The 22,340-nt window shown below is 43.4% G+C and overlaps 3 protein-coding genes across 11 annotated transcripts in view; all 3 read left to right on the top strand.

Annotated features, from left to right (window-relative positions):
* LOC311268835 (uncharacterized protein) overlaps positions 1-5,933 on the top strand; it is a 28,025-nt gene extending 22,092 nt beyond the window's left edge. For 7 of the 9 annotated variants that reach the window (XM_084372740.1, XM_084372739.1, XM_084372734.1 and 4 more), the window contains 11 exons: positions 73-221; positions 597-645; positions 913-1,237; positions 1,984-2,051; positions 2,141-2,183; positions 2,328-2,380; positions 2,719-2,839; positions 3,345-3,444; positions 3,547-3,620; positions 4,466-4,580; positions 4,757-5,933. In XM_084372740.1, coding sequence (XP_084228866.1) covers positions 73-221; positions 597-645; positions 913-1,237; positions 1,984-2,051; positions 2,141-2,183; positions 2,328-2,380; positions 2,719-2,839; positions 3,345-3,444; positions 3,547-3,620; positions 4,466-4,580; positions 4,757-4,844 — 1,185 coding nt within the window. In that variant the 3' untranslated portion in view covers positions 4,845-5,933. The remainder of the gene's footprint in view (positions 1-72; positions 222-596; positions 646-912; positions 1,238-1,983; positions 2,052-2,140; positions 2,184-2,327; positions 2,381-2,718; positions 2,840-3,344; positions 3,445-3,546; positions 3,621-4,465; positions 4,581-4,756) is intronic. The other 2 variants (XM_084372735.1, XM_084372736.1) reach the window with 2 other exon arrangements.
* A 457-nt stretch (positions 5,934-6,390) lies between these two features.
* Positions 6,391-9,505, top strand: LOC311269044 (CAAX prenyl protease 2-like; the record flags this gene model as incomplete). The annotated part of the gene is made up of 8 exons (XM_084373023.1): positions 6,391-6,527; positions 6,622-6,724; positions 7,048-7,131; positions 7,586-7,664; positions 7,761-7,928; positions 8,119-8,190; positions 8,765-8,827; positions 9,276-9,505. 8 exons carry the CDS (start codon positions 6,391-6,393, stop codon positions 9,503-9,505), a joined length of 936 nt encoding a protein of 311 aa, XP_084229149.1.
* Positions 9,506-16,809: 7,304 nt separating this feature from the next.
* Positions 16,810-21,934, top strand: LOC311269321 (uncharacterized protein). The gene is made up of 2 exons (XM_084373398.1): positions 16,810-17,803; positions 19,992-21,934. Exons 1-2 carry the CDS (start codon positions 17,368-17,370, stop codon positions 21,731-21,733), a joined length of 2,178 nt encoding a protein of 725 aa, XP_084229524.1. The 5' UTR covers positions 16,810-17,367; the 3' UTR covers positions 21,734-21,934.
* The last annotated feature ends 406 nt before the right edge of the window (positions 21,935-22,340 follow it).

Below are 22,340 nucleotides of genomic sequence, written 5' to 3'. Positions count from 1 at the left end.
CAAACAGATACACACACACACACAACCAAAGCTGAACCTCCTCCTCTTGATCTCTCCTCTCTCCTCCTGCAGGCTCTGGTGAACTCCAGCCAGTCGCTGCTCCAGTGGTGTCAGAACATCACCAACGGGTACCGGGGGGTAAAGGTCACCAACTTCAGCACGTCGTGGAGAAATGGCCTGGCCTTCTGTGCCATCCTGCAACACTTCCATCCGGAAAAAATGTACGACATACAGGCAACAAAACCTGCTTCTCAGCTTAAAGCCTCATTTTTTATTGGTTTGCTTGTTTTATTACGAATAATAAACCGCTTATGCTGCAAGATGGTCACATTAAGAATGTCAGCTCGATGTCTAAACTATTAATTTGGAGTCAAGTGAAGAATAATGCCTTATAATTGTACATTTTATTTGTTTTGTTTTACTTGTTTGGACAAAAGATGACATTTGAGCATGTCAGTTTGTGTTCTGGTAAATTGTAATAGGTATGTTTCATTATTTTATAGACCAAGCAATGAATTGATTCATCCAGGAAGTAGTCAGCAGATTATGAACCCTGTATGTTCTCGTTATATTCTTCTCTGCTTTTGTTCATTTAGAGATTTTGACCAGTTGGATTCTCATGACATCAAACTCAACAACAAGAAGGTGAGAATGGGGCTCATGTTAATTTTCTGCTTGGTGATGTTTTTTAACCTTTCTGTTTTATTATTTTCCTCATGGTGTTGTTTTGAATAATGTTTTAAGACAGTTGTGCATAAAGATTCTCCTGTAGTCCTAGTCAGGGCAGATGACTGCCTCAAAACAAAAACTTATCCCAACAGATTAATCTATAGATACTCTGTTGGGAGGCTACTATTATCCTCCTTTGACTGAAATATACTGATGATGTCTTTCTTTTTCTGACACCATCAGGCGTTTGACGGTTTTGAGGCGCTGGGCATCTCTCGCCTGTTGGAGCCGTCCGACATGGTTCTTCTGTCCGTCCCTGACCGGCTCATAGTCATGACCTACCTCAGCCAGATCCGCTCACACTTCACCAACCAGGAGCTGAGCGTGTTGCAGATCGAGCGCAACAGCAGCCAGACGAGCTACGGCCTCGCCCTCTCGGGTCCCGCTCCGTCTAATGTCGATGCTGCCGCCTTCTGCATGGCCAGACTGAACGAAGGAGTGAACCTGGAGGAAGGAGGAAGCAGCACGTTGGTCGTCCCGCCACCGAGGACCAAACGGCTGGTTAAAGGTGTCAGCTTCTACTTCAACTTTTTTGCTCTTGCGCTATTTTATAAATCCTTGTCCAATTTCATGATTATTTTTATCGTCATCAGTTTTTATGCGCAGTCAAACTCACTTAAGACTCCAGTCGGTATTACAAAATATCCAACTGTTCTAATTACAGACAAATAATGAAGTGGAGCTGAAAAGAGTCAAGTCAGACAAACAGAAAAGAAAAGAGGACAGGGGAAACATTAGTGTGTCTCCAGGGGACTCAGGAATGTGAAGCAGCACAGTTTGGGCTTACGAGACAAGAAGGAAGGATAAACAAATCATTAAATCAAGTTTACACCATCCCAATTAAGATTCAAGGAGTTTCCCAAGGTTCCCAAACATCCCAAACAAAGTACGTCATGCTGGATTTTTATGGAACTGGACGTTTTGGATATAAATATCTCTCCCATAAAACTGGACAGTATGAGGAAAGTGATGTGTTTCATGAACATTAAAGCATTTAAACATTTTCTAGGAGTAACCCCAAAATAAAATGATGAACCAGAAAATGAGCATAATATGTCTCCTTTAATAAGCATGTTATAAGGATTTAAAAGGGTCTTATTAATCAACACTTATTACAAGGATCTTAATTTAAAGCATCGTCATAAATAAAAATGACTGTTGCTTATTAGTCTTCAAGCTTCAGATGAAGGTCGCTCAGGAAACTGAGATTCAAGAGGTAAAATCCAACTTATTGTTGTTCTCATCTGTTTTTAGCAGACGAGTCAATAACACCAGTCGCACCCCCGAGGGCGATTAACAAAGCAGTCAAATCTGGATCTCAGGTAAAATTCATGTTCACATACTCATTAATTACTGTGTACATCAGCCTTGTGATAGTTAGTGTGTGAAGGTTTCATGTTTTCTTGTCCAGGATGACGACACGATGACTACAACAGAAGGCTCGAATAATAAAGGTGGGCACCTGAAGTCTGAGCCTTTCATTCACAATACAACAACGTTTCGAGTATTTATTTAACTCCATTTAACTCGTCTTTTTTTCTTCCTCTTCTTTGTCTTTTACACTTGGACCTGTCCCGTGTGTGTGTCCACGTGTGCAGAGTTGCAGAGCTCGGCTGAGACTCAGCCTCCAAAACAAGAAGAAGAAACAATGGTCAGTTATTTGTTCCTCACTTCATGTTTTTTCTCCTCTTCACTTTACTCTCAGATCAAATCCAATGCACATTATTAACATCACTCATGGCTGTAAGAGGGACTGAATCATATCTGCTTTTACCTTAAATTCATCGTAAAGAAAACCATTTTGAAGATTTTGAACATTCTGCATTCCTCTTCCCATTCTTTTGGCCTCTCTCTAATCCTTTGACCTTCTTCTTCTACTTGTCTTCTTCCATCTCCATTCCTCTCTCCGTGGCTGCCTGCCATTGTCTCGTGTATGTTCATGTGTGTGTTTGCTTGCATGCGTGTGTGCGTGATGGGGCTTGTGGTCAGTGTCTGCAGGACACCAGCCAGTATGTGCTGAGCGAGCTGGCGGCGTTGGAGACGGAGCAGAAGCACATCGACAGCAGAGCCGCCGTGGTGGAGAGACGACTGCGAAGCCTCATGGAGACAGGTGAGTCACACATACACGAAATACATCGTCCAAAAGTAATCGACAGAAAGTAATCAGTGAGAACTGAACGGTACAGAACAGATTTAAACAAGGCGCAATACATTTATAAACTTTCTTTTTGGTTTTACTGTAAAAACGAAAGAAATATATAAATAGCTCTAAAAACAAATTAATATGAACTAAAAGTAAAATTGACTATTTATTTACCTTTGTATTACTTTTCCATTTTATTTATATGATTTATTTTATCATGTTTCATTTAGAAAAATATGGTTTTCCCTCAAATGTCCTCCAGCTGCTCTGCTTGAATTTCAAGTTTGTTTGTTTTTTCCTACTACAAGGTTTTTCCTACTCGACGACAGAGGATGCCGTTTGGTTTACAGATTATAAAGCCCAGTGAGGCAATGCGGTTGTGATTTTGGCCTATATAAATAAAATGTACTCGACTTGTTTTACACGATCTATCAGTTATCCAAACTGTCCTTTCTTTCATATTTTTATACAGGAAGCGACCGTGATGAAGAGGAGAGACTGATCCAGGAGTGGTTCACGCTGGTGAACAAGAAGAACGCTCTGATACGCAGACAGGACACACTGGAGCTGCTGTAAGACCTCTCGCACACAGACAGTAGACACATACGCAAACAGTAGGATACACACTTGTTTTTATTTGTTTTCATTTGTCTGATTATTGACTGTGTCTGCAGCCAAGAGGAGCAGGACCTGGAGAGGAGATTTGAGCTTCTGAACAGAGAACTTCGAGTCATGATGGCTATAGAAGGTTGGTATCCAACTGTGAAGTATTCAGATTACTTCAGAAAAAGTAGTAACACCACAGAGTAAAATACTATTTTAATTATAATAAAATAATAATTTAACAATTATCAGCATCATATTCCTGGGTAGTTTAATGCAGTGATTTTCCAACTAGGATACTGTAGCAGGGTGTACTTCAGCTGTTGCCATGGATACATGGGGATTGTAGAGCTTAATTAATTTTAAATTAACACATTTGGAAGATAATTGGTTGTGTTGATGGGCTGAACGTCTTACAAGAAAAAGCGTCATGGTTTGAGATCTGGTTTAGTTATTTCCTGTTTCATTTTGTAAGTTCTCTCTTCATGTGTCATGTTTGGCTTTTCACTTCCCGCCTTTGTCTTTTTCCCGCCTTTTTTCCTGTTCACCTGTATTTTATTTGTTAATTTGTCCCGGTCTATGTAAGCCAGTGTTTTTCCTCTTACTCACTGTTTTTGTCACACGTCTCCTGCGTTTTGTTCTGTGTCCCCACGTCGGTCTGTGTTCCCAGTACTTCTTTGGTTTGTTCTTTATTTAGTTTTTGTACTTCTTTAATTTTCGGTTTTGCCCCTGCCCGCACTGTTTTTGTTGCCTTGCCTTTTGTACTTGCTTTGTGGACTAATTAGTAAATGAAACATGGGTGAACAGGAAAAAGGACAAAGGGAGGAAGTGAGAAGCAAAACATGACACATGAAGAGAGAACATACAAAATGCCACAGGAAATAACTCAACCAAAAACTGAAACCATGACAAAAAGTCTGGAAACTGTCCTTTCCTTGCTGTGCATGGTTATATGCATCATTACGTAAAGTTCTGCTGTTTGTCCTGCAGACTGGCAGAAGTCGTCCAACCAGCAGCAGAGGGAGCAGCTGCTCCTCCAGGAGCTCGTGTCTTTGGTCAACCAACGGGACGAGATCATCAGAGACATCGACGCCAAGGAGAGAGGGTGAGCATGTGTAGACGTACTGTATAATGTGCGTGAAAAAATTGACATGTTTCAAATGAAACCTCCAGATTAATGCTTGTAATGTTGCAAAAGGATAAACATAAAAAATATTTATATAGATTTATTCCTTATTTGCAAGCAGTTGATTGTATATATTGTAATGTGTTTGTTTTCAGGGCTCTGGAGGAGGACGAGCGTCTGGAGCGTGGTCTGGAGATGAGGAGGAGAAAATTCAGCAACAAAGACAAATGTGTCCTACAGTGAGAGGAGAGAGGACAGAGCTTTTACTACTGAGCCTCCGAAGCCCAGAAAAAAAAAAAAGTTTTTTAAATCTTTTTCATAATTTTTGCACACAAGATAAAAGAACAGGACTTTTGTAGCTCCGTACTGCCTTGGGGTGTTTTTTTTTTAGTGCCTTTATTTTCCAGGATCCTTTATGAGGAAACCTGATGGGCTGCAAACCGTGTCTTCGACATACATATCTGTTCAGTCCGTCTTAACGTAATAGTATTATTTTGATTTGTATTTATTTAAATGATGTCAGGTTGTTGTACATCTATTGCACATATGGTATTTTGTGTGTTTGTGTGTTTTTATCTGTTTGTTCAGTATTTGATCACTGGCTTTTCCTCTCCTCGTTTTTTAATGAAAAGTAAGTTCTCTTTGCCACAACAAGAGCTTGTCAAAATCTGCTAAATTGAAGCAGAAACGTGCCTTTGTAACTTTCATGGGAAATCGTTTACAGTTGCTTAGGATCTGGAATTCATTTCTGGTGATTTTTATTTCAGACATTTCCACCCTGAAAGTGAAAAATATCTGGTTCAAACGTGCCAAAACATATTAGCTATAAAAAATAACATGTGAGTAGTCATGAGCTGGACTCAAACACACAATGTTAAGAGTACAGGGTGCATGTTTTATTAACTGATGATGTTATTTCAATAAAACCCTGAAAGCATTTCCACCTTTTCCACTTGCAATATTGTTCTTGACTGTTTTCTTTTTTAGATGTTAGAACGAGTTTTTCTGGCGTGCACACAAAGGGTGCTCGAGGTGGTTTTTCCAGCTTAAAGCATTTATTTCAAGTTAGACCCCGAGTGCCTTAAATCAGCCATAATGTGTATGGTTGTGATGTTCGTGCCTGCTTGATTCACAGAAATGAATCCGTTTCCGTTGACTACTGTGTGCTGCTTTCTGAGGTGTGCTGATAAAGTGGTACTCTGCTTCACATCACTACTGTATATCCATCACGCACTGTATACATGATGTTGCTGTCTATATTTATGAAGTGAAGATATGGTGAATTATATTGATGAATATGTTGAAGAAAAATAAATACTGGTTGGTTGCTTACATCTTTGGATTTAGTATCTTTTTTACTGGAGTACTGGTGCTACTACTACTACTACAACTACTGGTACTATTACTAGTAATAATACTACTACTACTACTACTGGTGCTGCTATACTATAATTTCCTTCAGTGTCTTCCTAAAAGAGATGACTTGTAGGTTGAGGATGATAATGTCAAAGAAAGGACCACACATCTGAATTAAAACCTCTCTGACACAGTCCCAACCACATGGTTGAAGACTGGAGGTCATTTACAGTGTGTGTGTGTGTGTGTGTTTACACACCTGCACATGTCTCCTCCCAGTTGAGTATTAGAGATAATCAGCTTCCCTCTGCAGCACAGATCTCCACTTTAGTGGGATCTACTAATCTGAAATGTCAGACATGATGAACCTGTGCTAGCTGCAGCTAACCTGAGGAACCTCCTGAAGCTCTGACAGCACACCCACAGTTCTGCCATGCTGGAACCAGAACACGGCCCGATAACGCAGGTGGAGCACACCTATACAAGTTGTCAGGTGTGTGTGCTGAGCTGCCTTCTGCTCGCCTGTCTGTACGTTGGCAGTTTGTACGTCTGGAGAAGCAGCTTACCCAGGTATACGACTCAGCAGCAGACCTGAGACGGGGCTGTCAGACGAGTATTTAAACCGTTGCTGTGTGTGTGTGTGTGTGTGTGTGTGTGTGTTTAGGGACCATCCCAGTGTGATAAAGCGGCGCTGTGCCAGTGTGCTGCTGGTTTCTGCTCTGTCACCTGCAGTGGTGAAGGCTTGGATACACTGGGCTGACATCAAGGTGAGTATATATAGACACAACACGCCACTCTCTGCATCCATCTCAGCTGGTGGTTATTTACTACAATAAAAGATATTCGAACAAATGTGAACAGTTGACTACTGAAGGTCAAAGGTCAGTGTCAGTCAGTATCACTCTTAAGGACACTCCTGAGAGGGAGCTGAACCCTGACCGTCCAGGTGAAGGGCAGTGTCCTCACTCCTGGGGGAATCTTTGCCAAACATAAGGTGTTCTGTGAGGTTAAGACCTGGGTCACACTGGCTTAACTTTATAATCGCTTCAGGGTAAAAACATGTTTATAAAGCTTCATTCTTTCCTTCCAGGTTGATGCATCTGTGCTGGAGTTGATGGGAGTTCGTTTGGGAGGTCTGGTTCCTGCAGCCGTGCTGCCACTGCTACTGACCATGGTACGCCAGGGAGAAGCAAAAACAGATGTTTATGTCCTCACTAATCTTTTCTAGAGAAGTTTAACTTTACACGAACACCTGTTTTTCACATTTGATTTCATAATAGCAATCACCGATCGCACTGAGAAGTTTCGGGACAGAATAAAAGCAGCTAAATATCGAGTGTTCACATGAAAACACTACTCTCAGGATCCTGTTTCCCTCTTAGAGCATTTTATTTATGTTTCACTAAAGCAATAACGATATTCCAGCGATTCATCTTCCATTCCCAATACGATACGGCGTGGCTTTACAGCCTCTATGAAATGTCTGCATTTTGTAGTAATATCCCATGAGCATGATTAAACCATACGTAGAAAAATGTGTCCTGTGCTGTCTAGATCCTCCTCTTTAATCTTCATTTAATATAGCTCCACTGGACGTAATAAACACTTGATTTTATTCCAAACATCAGGTATTTTATCTCGGTCCCCTGGTTCATTCTGCGATGGACAACCCCGAAGGCTTCACCGGGGAGCTGCAGTCTGCACTGGGTGAGTTCAGCCTCGTAAGTCGGGGGTTGTTTTACATGTGTCCTCACGTGCATTTGATGTGCACGTCATCATAAAGTCTTGACTTTATGTCCCCAGATGTTCAGTCGTGGAGGCTGTGTGTGAGAGATGCAGTGTGGCTCAGGAACCAGGTGGTGGCACCAGTGACGGAGGAGCTGGTGTTCAGAGGGGCCATGCTGCCCATGCTGGTGCCCTGCGCTGGACCCACGGCTGCCATCTTTACTGCGCCGCTGTTCTTTGGTGTTGGTATGGCAACCTACATTTTCAGGCTGTATTAACAACATTGCTGACATGATCATAACAGATTAATGATTGATGAAACACATGATTTAACTTTGGACCGAGTGAAAACTTTTTGTTGACGTGCTGCCTCATTTTGAAAGACAATGTATTTGTGCTCACCACAATTCATAGCTACCCTCTGGTGTCATTCTAGCCCACTTCCACCACATCATAGAGCAACAGCGCCTCCACAAGGACAGTATGAGTGTCATCCTCATGGTGTCAGGTCAGTGGACTTATTTTTCAAAAGGAGACAGTTGCACAGTTATCTCACATGCAGCTGGACTGGAGAGTAAAACCTCAGTCCTGAAAAAAGAAGATCCAGCACACTGCTAAACTGCATTTTAAACAATTCTTAGAAGCATGATCATCAAAATGTTATAATAACCATCATTAATAAATGGTACATTTATGGTTACTTAAACTAGTTTATAGTTGTTTGACTGTTAACAAGCTATGAATATAATGTGTTACTGTGTCTCACAATAAGTGGCAGTAACGTGTACAATCTGTCACATTATATTCGGCATGTAAGAAAAAGAAAAACAGGAGAATGTGAGATTCCACGACACATAATTAGATTTATTTTCAGGAGAATATTTCTAGAAATTGGATATCTAAAGAATGAAAACATTGGCCTTGCAGCTTTCAAGGTCAGGTGGCCTACAAACCGAGCAGATAAACCTTATTCAATGAAGTTAAATGAAGTTAGGTAATCTGTAACTCTGATTTAACAGAGGAAGATCGTCAGTGTCGCACATTTTATGGAATTAAAAATGTTTTTTTTCTTTCTGTTGCAGGGATGCAGTTCTTGTACACAACTGTATTCGGTGCTTTTACTGCCTTCATATTCATGAGAACTGGTGAGAGAGGAACTGAGCAGCACAATGACTTGTTAAAGGAAACATATCATGCTTTTTAGTTTTTCTCGTCAGTAGTCCCGCCTTTAATTCTGTGACTTTGTGACATCACACTACGTCACCATGTCACACATTTGCATAATTTATGCCTGGCAGCTAATTTGACACGTAAGAATTGATTTAGCACAGCTGCTCTGTTGTTTATGAGTGGTGCTGGCTCAGGCATGTGTGAGCTGACCAGTCAGAGCAGACTGAATATTCAGGAGGGCGGGCTTTAAAGAGACAGGAGCTAAAACAGAGCGTTTCAGACGGTGGGGGAACACACTGCACTGCAGCATGTAAACCTGTTGTAGACGTACGGCAAAATGAAATTATGAACATAATGAGCATAATGTGTCCCCTTTCACACCTAAAATACAGGCCTCTTTAAATCTGTGACCTCTTTCTGCAGGTCATGTTGTGGGTCCAGTTTTGTGCCATTCGTTCTGCAACAGTCAAGGCCTGCCTGACATCAGCTCTGCCCTGCAGCACCCTCAACGATCGGCTCTCCTCTTCTCATACATGATGGGGCTGCTGCTGTTCCTGGTGCTGCTGTTCCCGCTGACAGACCCCCTCTTCTACGGTGCCATTCCCGTCTGCAGCCTGGCTCCCCCTCCAACGTCTGTATGCCAGATTCGTTGAAATGAAATACACTCCCGCTCTTAAAACTACTTTTTTTTTTTCTTTTTTTTTCACTGTGGATTTCATTGTGTGTTGGGTTTTCAAATAAAAAAGTATTTTTATACAAAGAGAGTGTGTGCATTCATAGCTTATATGTGTGTGTGTGTGCAGTGTGTATGTATGTGTGTGTGCATGAGAAAATAACGATTCTAACACTTCAGACATTTCCTGCATGGTCGAAAATATTTCCTACTGTATTGTAACGCAACACCAGTACAACTTTCCCTGGCTGAGAGAGAGAGAGCTGTGTGTGTGTGTGTGTGTGTGTGTGTGTGTGTGTGTGTGTCTGTGTGTGTGTGTGTCAGAGAAAAACAGATGAGCTGTGAAAGCGAATGAGTGAAAAGGGAAGACAGCGGAGGAGACAGACACATATGCAGACACAGACGCAGACAACACAGACACAGAAGCCAACAAACACACAAAAACAACCCAAGTGGAGAGGGACAGTTATGTAAAGTCACATTATTCGGACAAATAAGGCGATGAGAGTCAGACTTGTGAGGAAAGGCAGTTACAGCCAGAAGCAACAAGAGAAAAGAAGAGAAGAGAAAAATAAAGGGAGAACAGTAAATGAAATGTGGAAGGGGAGGATGGGGGGAAACGTTAGTGCGTCCCCAAGGAAAATCAGAATGTGGAGTAGCAGAGCTGAGAAAGGAGGTTCAGGGTCAGTGGAAACAGTGAAGCTTTAGGACTGAGAGGTGAAAGGCCGCGTCAGACCATTAAGATTTATGAGACGGACAGATGAGCTAATTATAGAAATCTTATCTTTACGACCCAAACCAGGGAAGATAAGTAGATTCATATTAACTAATGTCTGGTCTCCATATTTTTACATTTTGCTAGTTTTGTGGGGATTGTTGTGGGATTTACTTTTTTTTTTTTTGCTTTCTCGCTGAGAATTATAAGATTCCACCGAGCAGGCTGTTAGCTTAGCTTAGCATAAAGAATGGAAACAGGGAAGCAGCTAGCCAGGTTCTGACCAAAACTTTTTAAAAAAGTAAAACTGTCTATCATTAACTAATTAGTTAATTAATTAATAAATGGCAGTTAGACCCACAATGCACTGCAGCCAACGCAAGCAATACGTCATCTGACAAAGACAGATTAGTGAGCTGTAGAGACTAAGCCAGGCTAGCAGTTTACTTATGTTTTCTTGTCTTATCGAGCTAAGCTAACTGGTTGCTATTGAGCGAATAATAAGCGTACTTCCCATTTCACATGTTCCCGTTCCTTGAACTTGTTGTGTCTACGGACCAGAGTGTGCTGTGTGTTTGAGTGGCGAGTGTGTAACAGCAGCAACTTCAACAAACCTGGTCGCAAACTGGGGTTTATGTTCTGCTCAGCGCTGTCAAATGTTGGAAGTGTGATTAAAGAGATTAAGGAGGGTGTTTTCAAATCCGTCTTTATTCGAGGGTAGACGGCTGATTTGTCATCGTGCTCGCTCTCCGCTTCGCTTTCATGCATCTCAACTCAGTCATGCTTGGGGTTGTTCCAGTACAACAAAGTTTTCAGCTGCTGGCCGCTGAGAGTTTGGGGATTTGGATCGAGCTTGACAGCAGCTTTTTGCAAGAAGAAACCTTTTTACCTCCCTGATGTTATTCCCTGTGAATTACATCGAGATCGAGTCTAACGACCTGCAATTTGGCGACCACCTTCCGAGAGCACCAGGTGACCTCTGCTTCGCGGTGGGGGAATGTGAAATGAAGACAGCAGAATCAGGCTGTTATACAACTTCCCTGCACATAGCTGGTCTGCAGAAGATTTTAGCATTGTGGTTAAGGGGATGATTTACATCCTGTGACTGACGCTGAGTCAGGTAGTTTACTGTTTCTCTGCTGTTTCTTTTCAGGATGGCTGGGTTTTTTTTGAGAGGCGCAAGGCAGGTCACATGAGGGTGACGTGGGGTAAAAAAATGTAAAGTTTGAACGGGAGAAGACCTGAGAGAGAAGGAGGAAACGGTGCAGAGAGAAGGCAGACGAGTGCTGTGGGCCTGAGTCTTTGTTCCTCGTCCCTTTCTTGTGGAGTCCTTTCTTCCCATTGTTAATGCATTTACCGCTGCGCACACACTGACACACGCACGCAAATGTCTGTGGAGAAATATGACTGCATCATGAAAGACACTACAAAGAAGTGTAAGATGTGTGTGTGTGTGTGTGTGTGTGTGTGTGTGTGTGTGTGTGGATGGAAAAGCTGAGCCTATCATCTGGTAAAGGAATAATCTGTCGTCTCTCGGTGCTCCCTCCATCTCTCTTCTTTCTTGCCTCTCAGCAGTTTTTTTTAAACACTAACAGTTTTCTGCTGTTTTCGCTCGCTGTTTATCTGAGGTTTGTTTGTGCATGTGCGATTCTTTATGCAAACTCCAGACGTTCGTGCATGTGTGTCACCCGAGCCTTCTGCTAGTCATGCTGCTTTTTTTTTTTTTTTTTTTTTCTTCCTTCTTCTCCTTTCTCCAAAGCTTGAAAAATGTTTTTTGGATAGAAAGAGCTCTGTCACTGCAGTTTCCATCAGCAGCCATGTTTGTCTGAAACTTACCATATGACTTCTGACAAATTCAGTAGCAGCTGTTCACACAACGGTGTTCGAATTTCCATTTTTTCGCCAGTTTTAAAGGGGCACTATGTAGTTTTGGAGAAGGAATTCAAACTCAGCCTTTTAATTTTTACAATATTCGCGAGGTAATAATACAAACTCGCATAAGTGATTAAACAAGCTGCTCTCAGAGGACAATAAGGTCCCCAGAACACTGTTTAAAGCTAGAAAGGTGGCGGGGTCCGCCACATATAAACAAAGTAAAACAGTATGAAATTGTGTTTGGTCAGTTTGTTTATGTAGTTTATTCAGTCATGAAAACAAAGAGAGTTTGTTTATTAAGTTTGTTTAGAAGAACATCAGTCACTGAAGACCTTTCTCTTCTGATTACAATTTCTTCTTCAAAACTACAAAGTGCACCTTTAAAGAATTCCTCCTAAATGAGACAGACTTACATATTGTTTTTCAGCCAAGTAAGAAGATAAAACTACAAATTAGATTTTCCAAACGCTCACCCTGTCCTAGTGGTTTCCAGCTCGCAATCTCCAAATCTTGTTCCACTGGAGCTAATCAGCGGCTAACAGTAGGAGGCTGTGTTTGTGCTGGGCTGCTCCCAGGTGTGAACATGAGTGAAACTGAGCATGGAAGAATGAGAACATGGCTGAAAAGCATGGTCAGTAAACCACTCCGAGGTTAAATAAAGGTTAATAAAGGTCACCTGGCTTGAAGAGACTCGCTGCGGCAACTAGCTCACAGCTAGCGTCCAAACTCTTTAAGTTGATGGCTGAAGTAATTGTCGACTGAACTGTTCCTTCTGGGCACAACCATACGATAGCGACCCGAGTCTGCTCAGATATTTGCGGTGAAGCTTTGTTGACAGTCTGGGTGTGGAAGGAGGGCATTCATGTCTGCCATTAGAGATGAAACATATGGACCTTGTAGAAGAAGTGGATAAAAGTATCGTCTTTTTCCTCCACTCCACAGAAATCACCAGAAATGCCTACACTCCATTATTTAACCACAAGGCCGCAGCTAATTGCTTCAGCGTGTGTGTGTGTGTGTGTGTGTGTGTGTGTGTGTGTGTGTGCGTGCGTGCGTGCGTGTGTTCATGTGTGTGTGGGACATAAGACACCAGCGGTCGGGAAAAATGAACAACTGACGTGTCCTCCTGCTGTATTCGATATGGTGCAAGCACTCCAATAAGTCTGAATGACCCGAGACAACGAGAAAATAACAATACAGCGTCCGTGACATCAGTGAAATCGGGACCAGTTGCAGTCCTAATTTAGACTAAAGTCAACAAAACATTTTAATTATCAAAGCAGTGGCAGAGAAATGTGTGACTCTTGTAAAATGTATTACTTTTTTTAGACTGCTGGTCCTGCACAGTCACATGATTTAGGCTTTTTTCATCCACAAACTCTCAGAATAAAAGAACAGATCTCTATTTCCCACAAATGCCATGGTCATATACAGCATTACACACAGTAGATTAAGAAATGCATTTTCAATAATATTGCACAAAAATGACAATATGCACTGAATGAGTCCCTTCATGATTCATCTCGCACCATCATCCAAACAAATTCACTCACTATCTGCAAAACCAATGACCCATACTTGAGTATTAAGCTACTTTATACTTATAGTTCCACTTCATCCTCAACAAAAAGCACATTTGTGTTTAGTGTTAACAAATGTTAGCATGCTAACAGTGTACCTATGTTTCCCAGGTCCTATGTTCCCCGATCGGGGAACCCTAACCCTAACCTAACCGTAACAGCGGGGAACATAGTACCCTTTTTCCAAAAAAAGGTCCTATGTTCCCCGGTCACATACAAAGTGGGGAACATAGGACCCAGGGAACATAGGGATGATCCCAGATGGGGATGGATATGGTAAATATTTACCTGCTTAGCATGTTATAATTGTCAGTGAAACCATGCTAGCATGCTAATTTTTGTATTTAGATTTGAGCATTTAGCTCAAAGCAATGTTGTGTCTAAGTAGGCTAGAGCCTAACAGAGATGCTAGCATTGCTATGGACTCTTAGTCTTAATCTGTTTTCTGCATTTTGGGGGTATTATGGATATTTCAGTCAGAACATGACGACACCACTGCTGCACTCTGAAACCAACCCTGCATTCTAACTATTTAGTTTAAGTACGTTCTTTGTGACAGATAGAGGACCAAGAGGGTCAAAGCTCAAGGCGCACTGTCGCGATGAAGAAGTAAGCCCCAATTGTATGCATACTGCATGCAATAGTATGTACTTTGTAAGGGCAGCTGCAGTACTTTCTAAAAGTAAAGAGAAAAGCGATTCAGAACGCACCCCCACTCTTTCCAGTGGCTTGTGCCACGCTTCAGAGGATTTACACTAATCAAGCAAAGCAGCGATGCACACCACTTGGACTACAACATTTCTGCCACTTTTTGTGTCTTTTACAAAGTAGTTCTTCTCTCGCATAGCCAAGCCCCTTAGTCATCATTAAATGCAGGGCACATATTCTTTCAGTGAGGGAAGAGTGTGCTTTTAATCCAGATCCCAAAGCTTTGATGGCCACATAAGAACATCACATCCAGAAAAGCTGTTCTGCAAAAATATGCATGCAAAAAGAAAATGTGGTTGAAGTGAAATGGAGAAGCTTTGGAGCTGGAAGGAACCGTTCAGCTGCATGGAGAGCTAGAAGCTGAGAGCGTATCGGAGCCAGTCATGATATGTGGCAAGTGGCTAGGAGTCAAGGATGTAGAAGGTAGGCTGTGACCTAGGAGGCAGGGAATTAAAAATCAGGAGATCTGTCTGTTCCATTAGAGGTCTTTGAGTTGGGAGATAGAGCGGCTTTGAGGTACTGTAAGTACATTAATGTGAAAGAGGGGAATTGGGAGTGCAGGACGGTGGAAAGGAGAAGTTTTGTCTGTTCTATCAATTACATTTGTGGTATGCGTCTCTGGGGGCGTGGCCGTCTGTGCAGGGGGAGGGGTTAAACAGGCCGAATGATAGAATAAACAGAGCAAGAGTGGGAGCTTTGGGGTAGAAGATGTAGTTCTGGGGGAGAGATTGCTGACTTTGGAGGCCGGATAATTGGACTTAAAGAGAAATGTGGGAGGCAAGTAGCAAGGAGAAGATAAGGAAAGGGTGGAGAGCAAGAGGATGCAAGCAAGAGGAGGAGGGGGATGAAAGAATAATAAGGAAAGGGAGAGAGGAGACAGAGAAGAGAGGAGGATGGGGGTAGTCCAAGAAAAAGAAACTCAGAAGAAGACAGGAGGAGGAGAAGGGGGTGGGGGAACAAGACCAAAAGGCTCTTTAGGTTCTCCAGGATCCTGAGGTTTTATGTTTGTCCTCCCTCTGGTTCTGACGGTTGTTACATAACTGGAAAAGACAGCTGAATAGTTATACTGTATATATTCTGTCTGCCAAAACCAACACAGCGTAGAGCCAGCCGACTCATCTGCTATACATAGAGAGAACATATGCACCATCGCGCACTGATGCGGCCAATAACTGATACAGCGTGACTTTTCCATCTCATCATCCCGTGCTGAGGAGCCACAGCTGCCGAGACGTCGCTGTCACTTTTAATTTTGCGTTAAACAGCCGTTCCGCCGAAAGTTGCAGCGCGCGATAATGACATCAAGCTGCCAAAACTGTGTTGTGGCAGGTCACACTTTCCACTGAGAAAACGTGATGAGCGTTTATGCGGACGGCTATTGTTTGCCCGAGCAATTTTCCACTTAGGCTGCTTAGATTGTTCAATAATTCAGCTTGTATGTGTGCGGCAGACCTTGATTTACACGCTCTCGCCCATTTGTTTGTCCTTTAAATGTCCAACATTCCCATCAGGGCTTCCTCAGAATCACAGCTACCGGCTCCAGCTACAAGGAAAAAAGAAAATGATCCTATTTTTCTTTGGAAAAATCCAAACCTCGCCTCATTCATGGCGGACGGATCATGTGACGGCAGCGGAGGTACCCCAAGTCTACACTCATGCTCCCCAGCTACTGAGAGGTCAGGCTGATGCACATCTGGCATTTCCTGTTTCCTCTCCTCCATATGCCCCCGAGTGGTAGCCACATACACACTGAAGAGCACTTACGCTTAGACATCTGTGCCCATGTGAAGTTATTGTATAACAGCATAAGAATGAAACTCTTGCAGGTATTCCTGCTCCATACTAAAATGTTTCCATTGGACCGTAAAACCTTCTAGCTGGTGTGGCAGAAAAAGAGAGAAGAAGGGGGTCGGTGGCAGCAAAAGAGAGCAAAGAGTGGGATAAGGAAAGAATGATAATAAAGAGACAAAAATAACGAGGGAAAAGAGAAAACAGGAGAAATTTTCAAGGTGGAAGAGAAAAAAGAGAGGAGGAGGAGGAGGAGGAGGAGGAGGGGGAGAAGATCTCTGCATCTCACAGAGCTGACAAACACTTTCCACTCCTGTGGATGCTGTGCGGCGCTTGAAGGATGTGTGCGTGCATGAGAGTGCATGTGTGTGCGTCTGAAGCCATAGGCAAGACGGGGGGACAGAATGGTGCCGTATGGTTTTCATAACTCTCTGAGGGTTTCTCAGTTCTCCAGCCCTCCCCGGCCCGTCAACCCCTCCAGCCTTCCCTTATACACTCGCACACTTCACCAGCCCCCTCTTCAAAAAACACACAATTCTTTTTCCTCTACGTAGCCTCCCCCCCCTTCCACCCTCCCCCATCTTTCTCCCTCTTTCTGAGGTTCAGTCAGAAAGCCAACTTTGCAGAGGCAAGAAAGCCCCAGCAGGATCAGATACAGGAGAGGCTTTCTGTCACTGAAATTCATCAGATTCATTTATGGACTCTATTGGACTCTTTTGGACTTAGCTGAACACCTTGAACCCTGGACCCTGCTTCACTGGACTTTAATTTGGACTGTGCTGGACATCAACTCGACTTTCTAGGGGATCCCACTGGACTGTGTTGGTCTCTGTTGGTTTCATATAGGACCTGTTGAAATTTGACAGTTTGTATATAAAGTGGAGTTTGACTAATTCTGCACTGTAGGGCTATTTGTCTAAGTTCTTGAGCAATCCAAGGTAAATCTAATGTCAGATTTGGATTCATCTGCCTCAGATTACTCCAAGTAAAAAGGTCAGTTAGTCCATATAATTTATTTAAATCCACTAAAAGGACAGAAAACTATAAGAAGTCTGGCAAGCTGCAAGTGTTAAATTGACTGTTTTGTTTGAAAAACGAGTTATTTCCTTTATCAGGTTATTTATTCTGACAGTAAGGTTGTGGTTCTCATTTGAATGTTGGCCTAGTTTTGACCTCATGTCTTGGTGGAGGATGCAAAAGACCATCAGCAGCAGTAGCAGCTGCAGCAGCATGAGTCTCCTGTGTGTCCTGTGGCTGCTGATGGTCTGTCTGGCTCCTGAAAGCCGCGGCCAGAGGCTGAAGGACACAGAGGGGGAGCAGCCAGCAGCCAGGGCTCAGCTGGCCGAGAGAGACGCTCTCTGCCACCAGGATGGATGCTACACTGTCTTCCTCCAGAAGAGATCCTTCAGGGAGGCTGGGCGGAGCTGCAGGGAGCGAGGTGGGACCCTGGCAACGATGCATACCCACGAGGCAGCGGGTGTGGTCCATGAGCTCCTGTCGGCTATCGAGGCGCAGGGTGCCAGGTCGAGGCTTCGCCTCTGGATCGGGCTGCACAGACCTCCACGCCAGTGTTCATCCACCAGACCTCTCAGAGGATTCGTCTGGGTCACAGGCAAAGTCTCCCTTCATTGTTCCAAATATTGACATCATCACCACATCAGACATTTGAGTTGATTTTCAGCAGTGAGTCAGACCAAATTGCCCCAATTTAGGGAAAGGTACATAACTGTGCAATTATTCTTACAATTAAACATTCAAGCTTGTCCTCCACCAGTCTGCTTTTAAAGATCACTGCGCTCGAGTTGACTGTGATCTAATGGAAAATGTCTGAGTCACTATAACTTCAGCTAAATCTGTTTAAGGATCCATTTGTCAGTTAATTACCTACTTGACTAAATTGGTTCTGGCAGTGTTTATAGACTAACACATGCAGAACTAAACTGGATTTAGGTCTATTTAACTTTATATACTTTTAGTTAATTATCTGTGGATCTGTGACAAACGTCCTAAACGTTCATTAAATCAGTTAATTAATCAGAAAAAAGCTTGATTTAACACTAAGTATACAGTTTATATGTACATCTAAATGTATTTAAATGTACTTTTACTCTTACTTTTAATACTTAAATACATTTATTGCCAGAAAATTACTTTTAAAAGTTAAGTACATGTCATATCAGATACTTTAAGACTTTAACTCCACTTTTTACAACACAGGTTGTATCAAGAGCTTCTGAATCCCTGTAAGATTATGGTATTGAAGCATTGTGCTGGCCCTCAACCCTCACCTCCCTGTCAGACTCCAGACCTCTGCATCGACTGGATGGTTATTACATTAACTTCTTTTGTTTCACAGAGACGGAGCTGGCGCGACAGGGGAAGTTCAATCCCCTTTTGACCTCACAGCTACCCCTCAACCTGATTTAGCCATTACACAAACGTCGCCTGCTAAAAACCAGATGGGCTTTTTATCACTCACAGTGTCTGCCATGGTTTTCAGTTAAAAAAAGACCTTAAATTTTCAAGAGTTACGTGCCGCGTTTGTTCCATCTGACATGATTTATAGGGTTGGCTTACCCTAATTATAAAAATAACATGTTTTCTCACTTATCCCGCGTGGTATCTAGCAATGCAGCTAATTTGGGTTTTATTGAGCCAGGGTTTGATTTAGAGGTTTCTTCCTTCTCATTCCCAATACTTTGAATGTGAATGGAAGTTATTTTGTGGTGCTCACAGCATTGAAATAAGCCCTTTTGAAGAATCAGTGTGGCTTTTCAGAAAAATAATGCCCTGGTTTCAAGATTAGTTTGTCGTCATACAACTAATGACTGTGTCACAAAACTCCAGTTGTAGTTTCTTGTGTGACACACAAAAAACAAAAAACTATACAAACTACTGAACGACAAATCAAGTCCAAAATAGGCTTTAGAAAAGAAACTGCTTTGTAGTCTGGTGGTACGGCAGTGGATACTTCTGTATCTTTTGCCAGACGGCAACAACTGTGCTGACTGGTGGACAACCTTATTATATTCATACACACAATAATGACGCAGGTCCTTCAGCTGTATTTGTTATACATTTTCTAGTATTTACTACACTATAAAATCTTTACTTAAAGAAAACCGATTGCCTCAAAATTACCAAGCAGAGTAGACTCATAATTTTAAGTTTTTAAAACCTTTCAGCTCATACAACTTACATTTAATAGTCTGTTTTACTTGGTTCTTCTGAAATAATCGGTTTCCTGACTTTTTTTAAAGTAAAGTCAGCTTTTAAACTTTACAGTGTAAGGGAAAGTGCACTACAGTGTCAGGCCTGCCAAAATGTACATAAAAGGGGAACTGATCCATAAAACTACAACCACATTATTCCAAATCTTACCATTGGAAAACTATTGTAACAAAAATATGAGCAAGATAATTGTGGTGTTTTTAAAGCCTGTGTGTGTAGAACTAAAATATCTGACTTTGGTGACTCCCAGTGGTAGCATCAAGAAAGACACCAAGAAAAGATAACAATGAATAGGGTGACAGCACAGCGTAGACTGCACAGACTCTTTCCAGGATTGTCTCCATTTTCTACATCTATGCCATCAGCTAATTTGAAAGACAAATAGATAAATCCACATAAAGGCATCAGCACAAAGCATTATTAATCATGATAATCTTTCACTTTAATGTGTCACAACAATCTGAAAAAGCCAATTAATTACTAGAAACGAAATTGCATGTAGTTAAAAAATAAAAGAATCAAACTGAATTTCTTCTTTATTGACTTGTTCCTTGTCTTTTTTCCAACAGGAGACCAAGATGGCCAGTTCACCAACTGGCTCCGCGAAGACTCCCCCGGGACCTGTGCAGCCCCTCGCTGTGTGGCCATGACCGTCCACACCTCTGAGAGCGGGCGGGAGAGCAGTGACAATTTCAAGTGGCTCGACGGCTCCTGCGCCCTCCCGCTGGATGGATACGTCTGCCAGTACAACTACAAAGGCATGTGTCCGCCGCTGGAGGCTGAGGGAAGCGGCCCGGCTGTTTACACCACCCCGTTTCACCTTGTCAGCACCCTGCTGACTCACGTGCCTTACGGGTCTGTAGCTACTCTACCCTGCCCTGCAGACAGCTCGGATCCAGATGCTCCAGCTGAGCAGACGGTGCTGTGCATGGAGAGAGATGACGAGACGGTGGGCTGGTCCAGGGATGCCCCGCTCTGCTCGTCCAGTGCTGCTCCAAAGAACCAGGATTGGTGTAGCGGGGACCACGGATGTGAGCAGTTCTGTCAGACCACAGACCAAGACTACTACTGTTACTGCTCTGAGGGCTTCGCGATAGATGAGGACGGCTACAGCTGCAAACCCGACCCCCTGAGCGAAACTGACTCTGACCCTGAATTATCCTCTGACTCCGCCGGTCCCACCGAGCAGCCCCACATGAAGGAGGTCTGTGTGGAGATGGGGTGTGAGTACAACTGTGTGGAGACATCACGGGGCATCCGCTGCACGTGCCCCCCGGGCTACCAAATGGGTCCAGATGGCCGCAGATGTTCTGACGTAGACGAATGTCAACAGCAACCTTGTCCGCAAGAGTGTGTCAACATCCCAGGCACCTTCCACTGCATCTGCCACCCCGGGTACCAGCAGGATGACGAGGGTGAGTGTGTGGACGTCGACGAGTGCCTCGATGAAGGCACTTGTGAAGGCACTTGTGAGAACACAGTGGGGTCCTTCACATGTCTGTGTAACCCTGGGTACAATTTGGGCAGTGAGGGAGAGTGTGTGGATGTGGACGAGTGTGTGGGGGAGTCGCCCTGCCAGCAGCAGTGTCTCAACTACATGGGAGGGTACCAGTGTTACTGCGACAACGGCTACGACCTGCAGTCAGATGGACTCTCCTGCCAGCCTTCACCTGACGACGAAGAATACTCCACTCTGACCCCTGACCCCAGCGACCCCGCTCACATACCAGACTTGAACCCTCACCATGATATCCCCTGGTCCTCCTCTTTCACCCCGGACCCGAACTTTGAGGCTGAGACTAACTTTGACGTGGACTGGCTGACAGAAGCCCCTGACTTGCTCTCCCCTGACATGGCTCACGGGTCAGATAACCACCTGAACCAATGGGATGCCCTCTCACCGAGGCGATACCAGACAGCCCCATCCCCGACGCAAAGAGACAGCACTGGTAATGAAATTGATAACGAAGCTGAAGCTAAGACAGGAGGCAGAGGAGCTAGTGATGGGGTGGGAGCTGAGAGTGGAAAGGGGTCAGCCACCGGGACTAAGGAGGGATCAGAGACGGATAGTCCAGAGGATGTCAGCGGCACAGCAGAGGGATCTGCTGACGGTAAACGGAAGCATGACAAGAGCTGGCTGCTGGTGGCCCTGCTGGTGCCTCTGTGTGTGTTCCTCGTAGTGATGCTGGCTCTGGGGATCGTCTACTGCACCAGCTGTGCTGTGGACAAGAGCCTGAGCTTCTCAGACTGCTATCGCTGGATACTCCCCACGACACCTCCTGAGAGGAGGGACGGCAAAACCCAAGCATGAACGCTAAACTAAACAAACACAAATGCAAGCACACGTGCATTGAACGCCCAGATGTTTGTTAAACATTTCTCTTATCATTTGGATTTAGTAGAGCTGACTGGCTCTCCCATTCATCGAGGAAAACGTAATATTTTCTGTTGCACACCCTTTGTAAATAATTCACTTTCTCATCATGTTTTTAGAATTCAATAAAACCAATAAACTGACGAAACACTGTGTGGTTTGTAAGCCTATGTAGGTTAAGAGAAAATAATGTCAAACCAAGCATGAAAGTGTGTGTGGAAAGAATGTGTGGTTGTGGTTTTATGGATCCATATGTATGAAAACAAATTAAAGACTTTGGTGACTTTCTGAAGCCAAATACTCACTTTCAACAAGTAAAACAAATGGAGGGAGGGGGTGTGGGCGAGGGGGAGGGGTTCAGGAGGAGGAGGAGGAGACAGTTGAGTGGGTAAAAAGCTGGCCGACCTCAGCGTGGTGTGTCACCTTGTCACATGTTCCAGTAGTGTGGGCTTCCTCCGGAGCATAATTACCAATGAAGAGAGTGTACCAGAGCCAAATAATGTGGAAATGTCTTCGCTTGTGGAAAAGATGTCCGACGAGGATG

The sequence above is a fragment of the Pagrus pagrus genome (assembly GCF_965226575.1).
Source record: "Pagrus pagrus genome assembly, chromosome: 14".
In the NCBI taxonomy this organism is placed as follows: domain Eukaryota; kingdom Metazoa; phylum Chordata; class Actinopteri; order Spariformes; family Sparidae; genus Pagrus; species Pagrus pagrus.
This window is presented reverse-complemented; position numbering and strand designations above follow the sequence as displayed.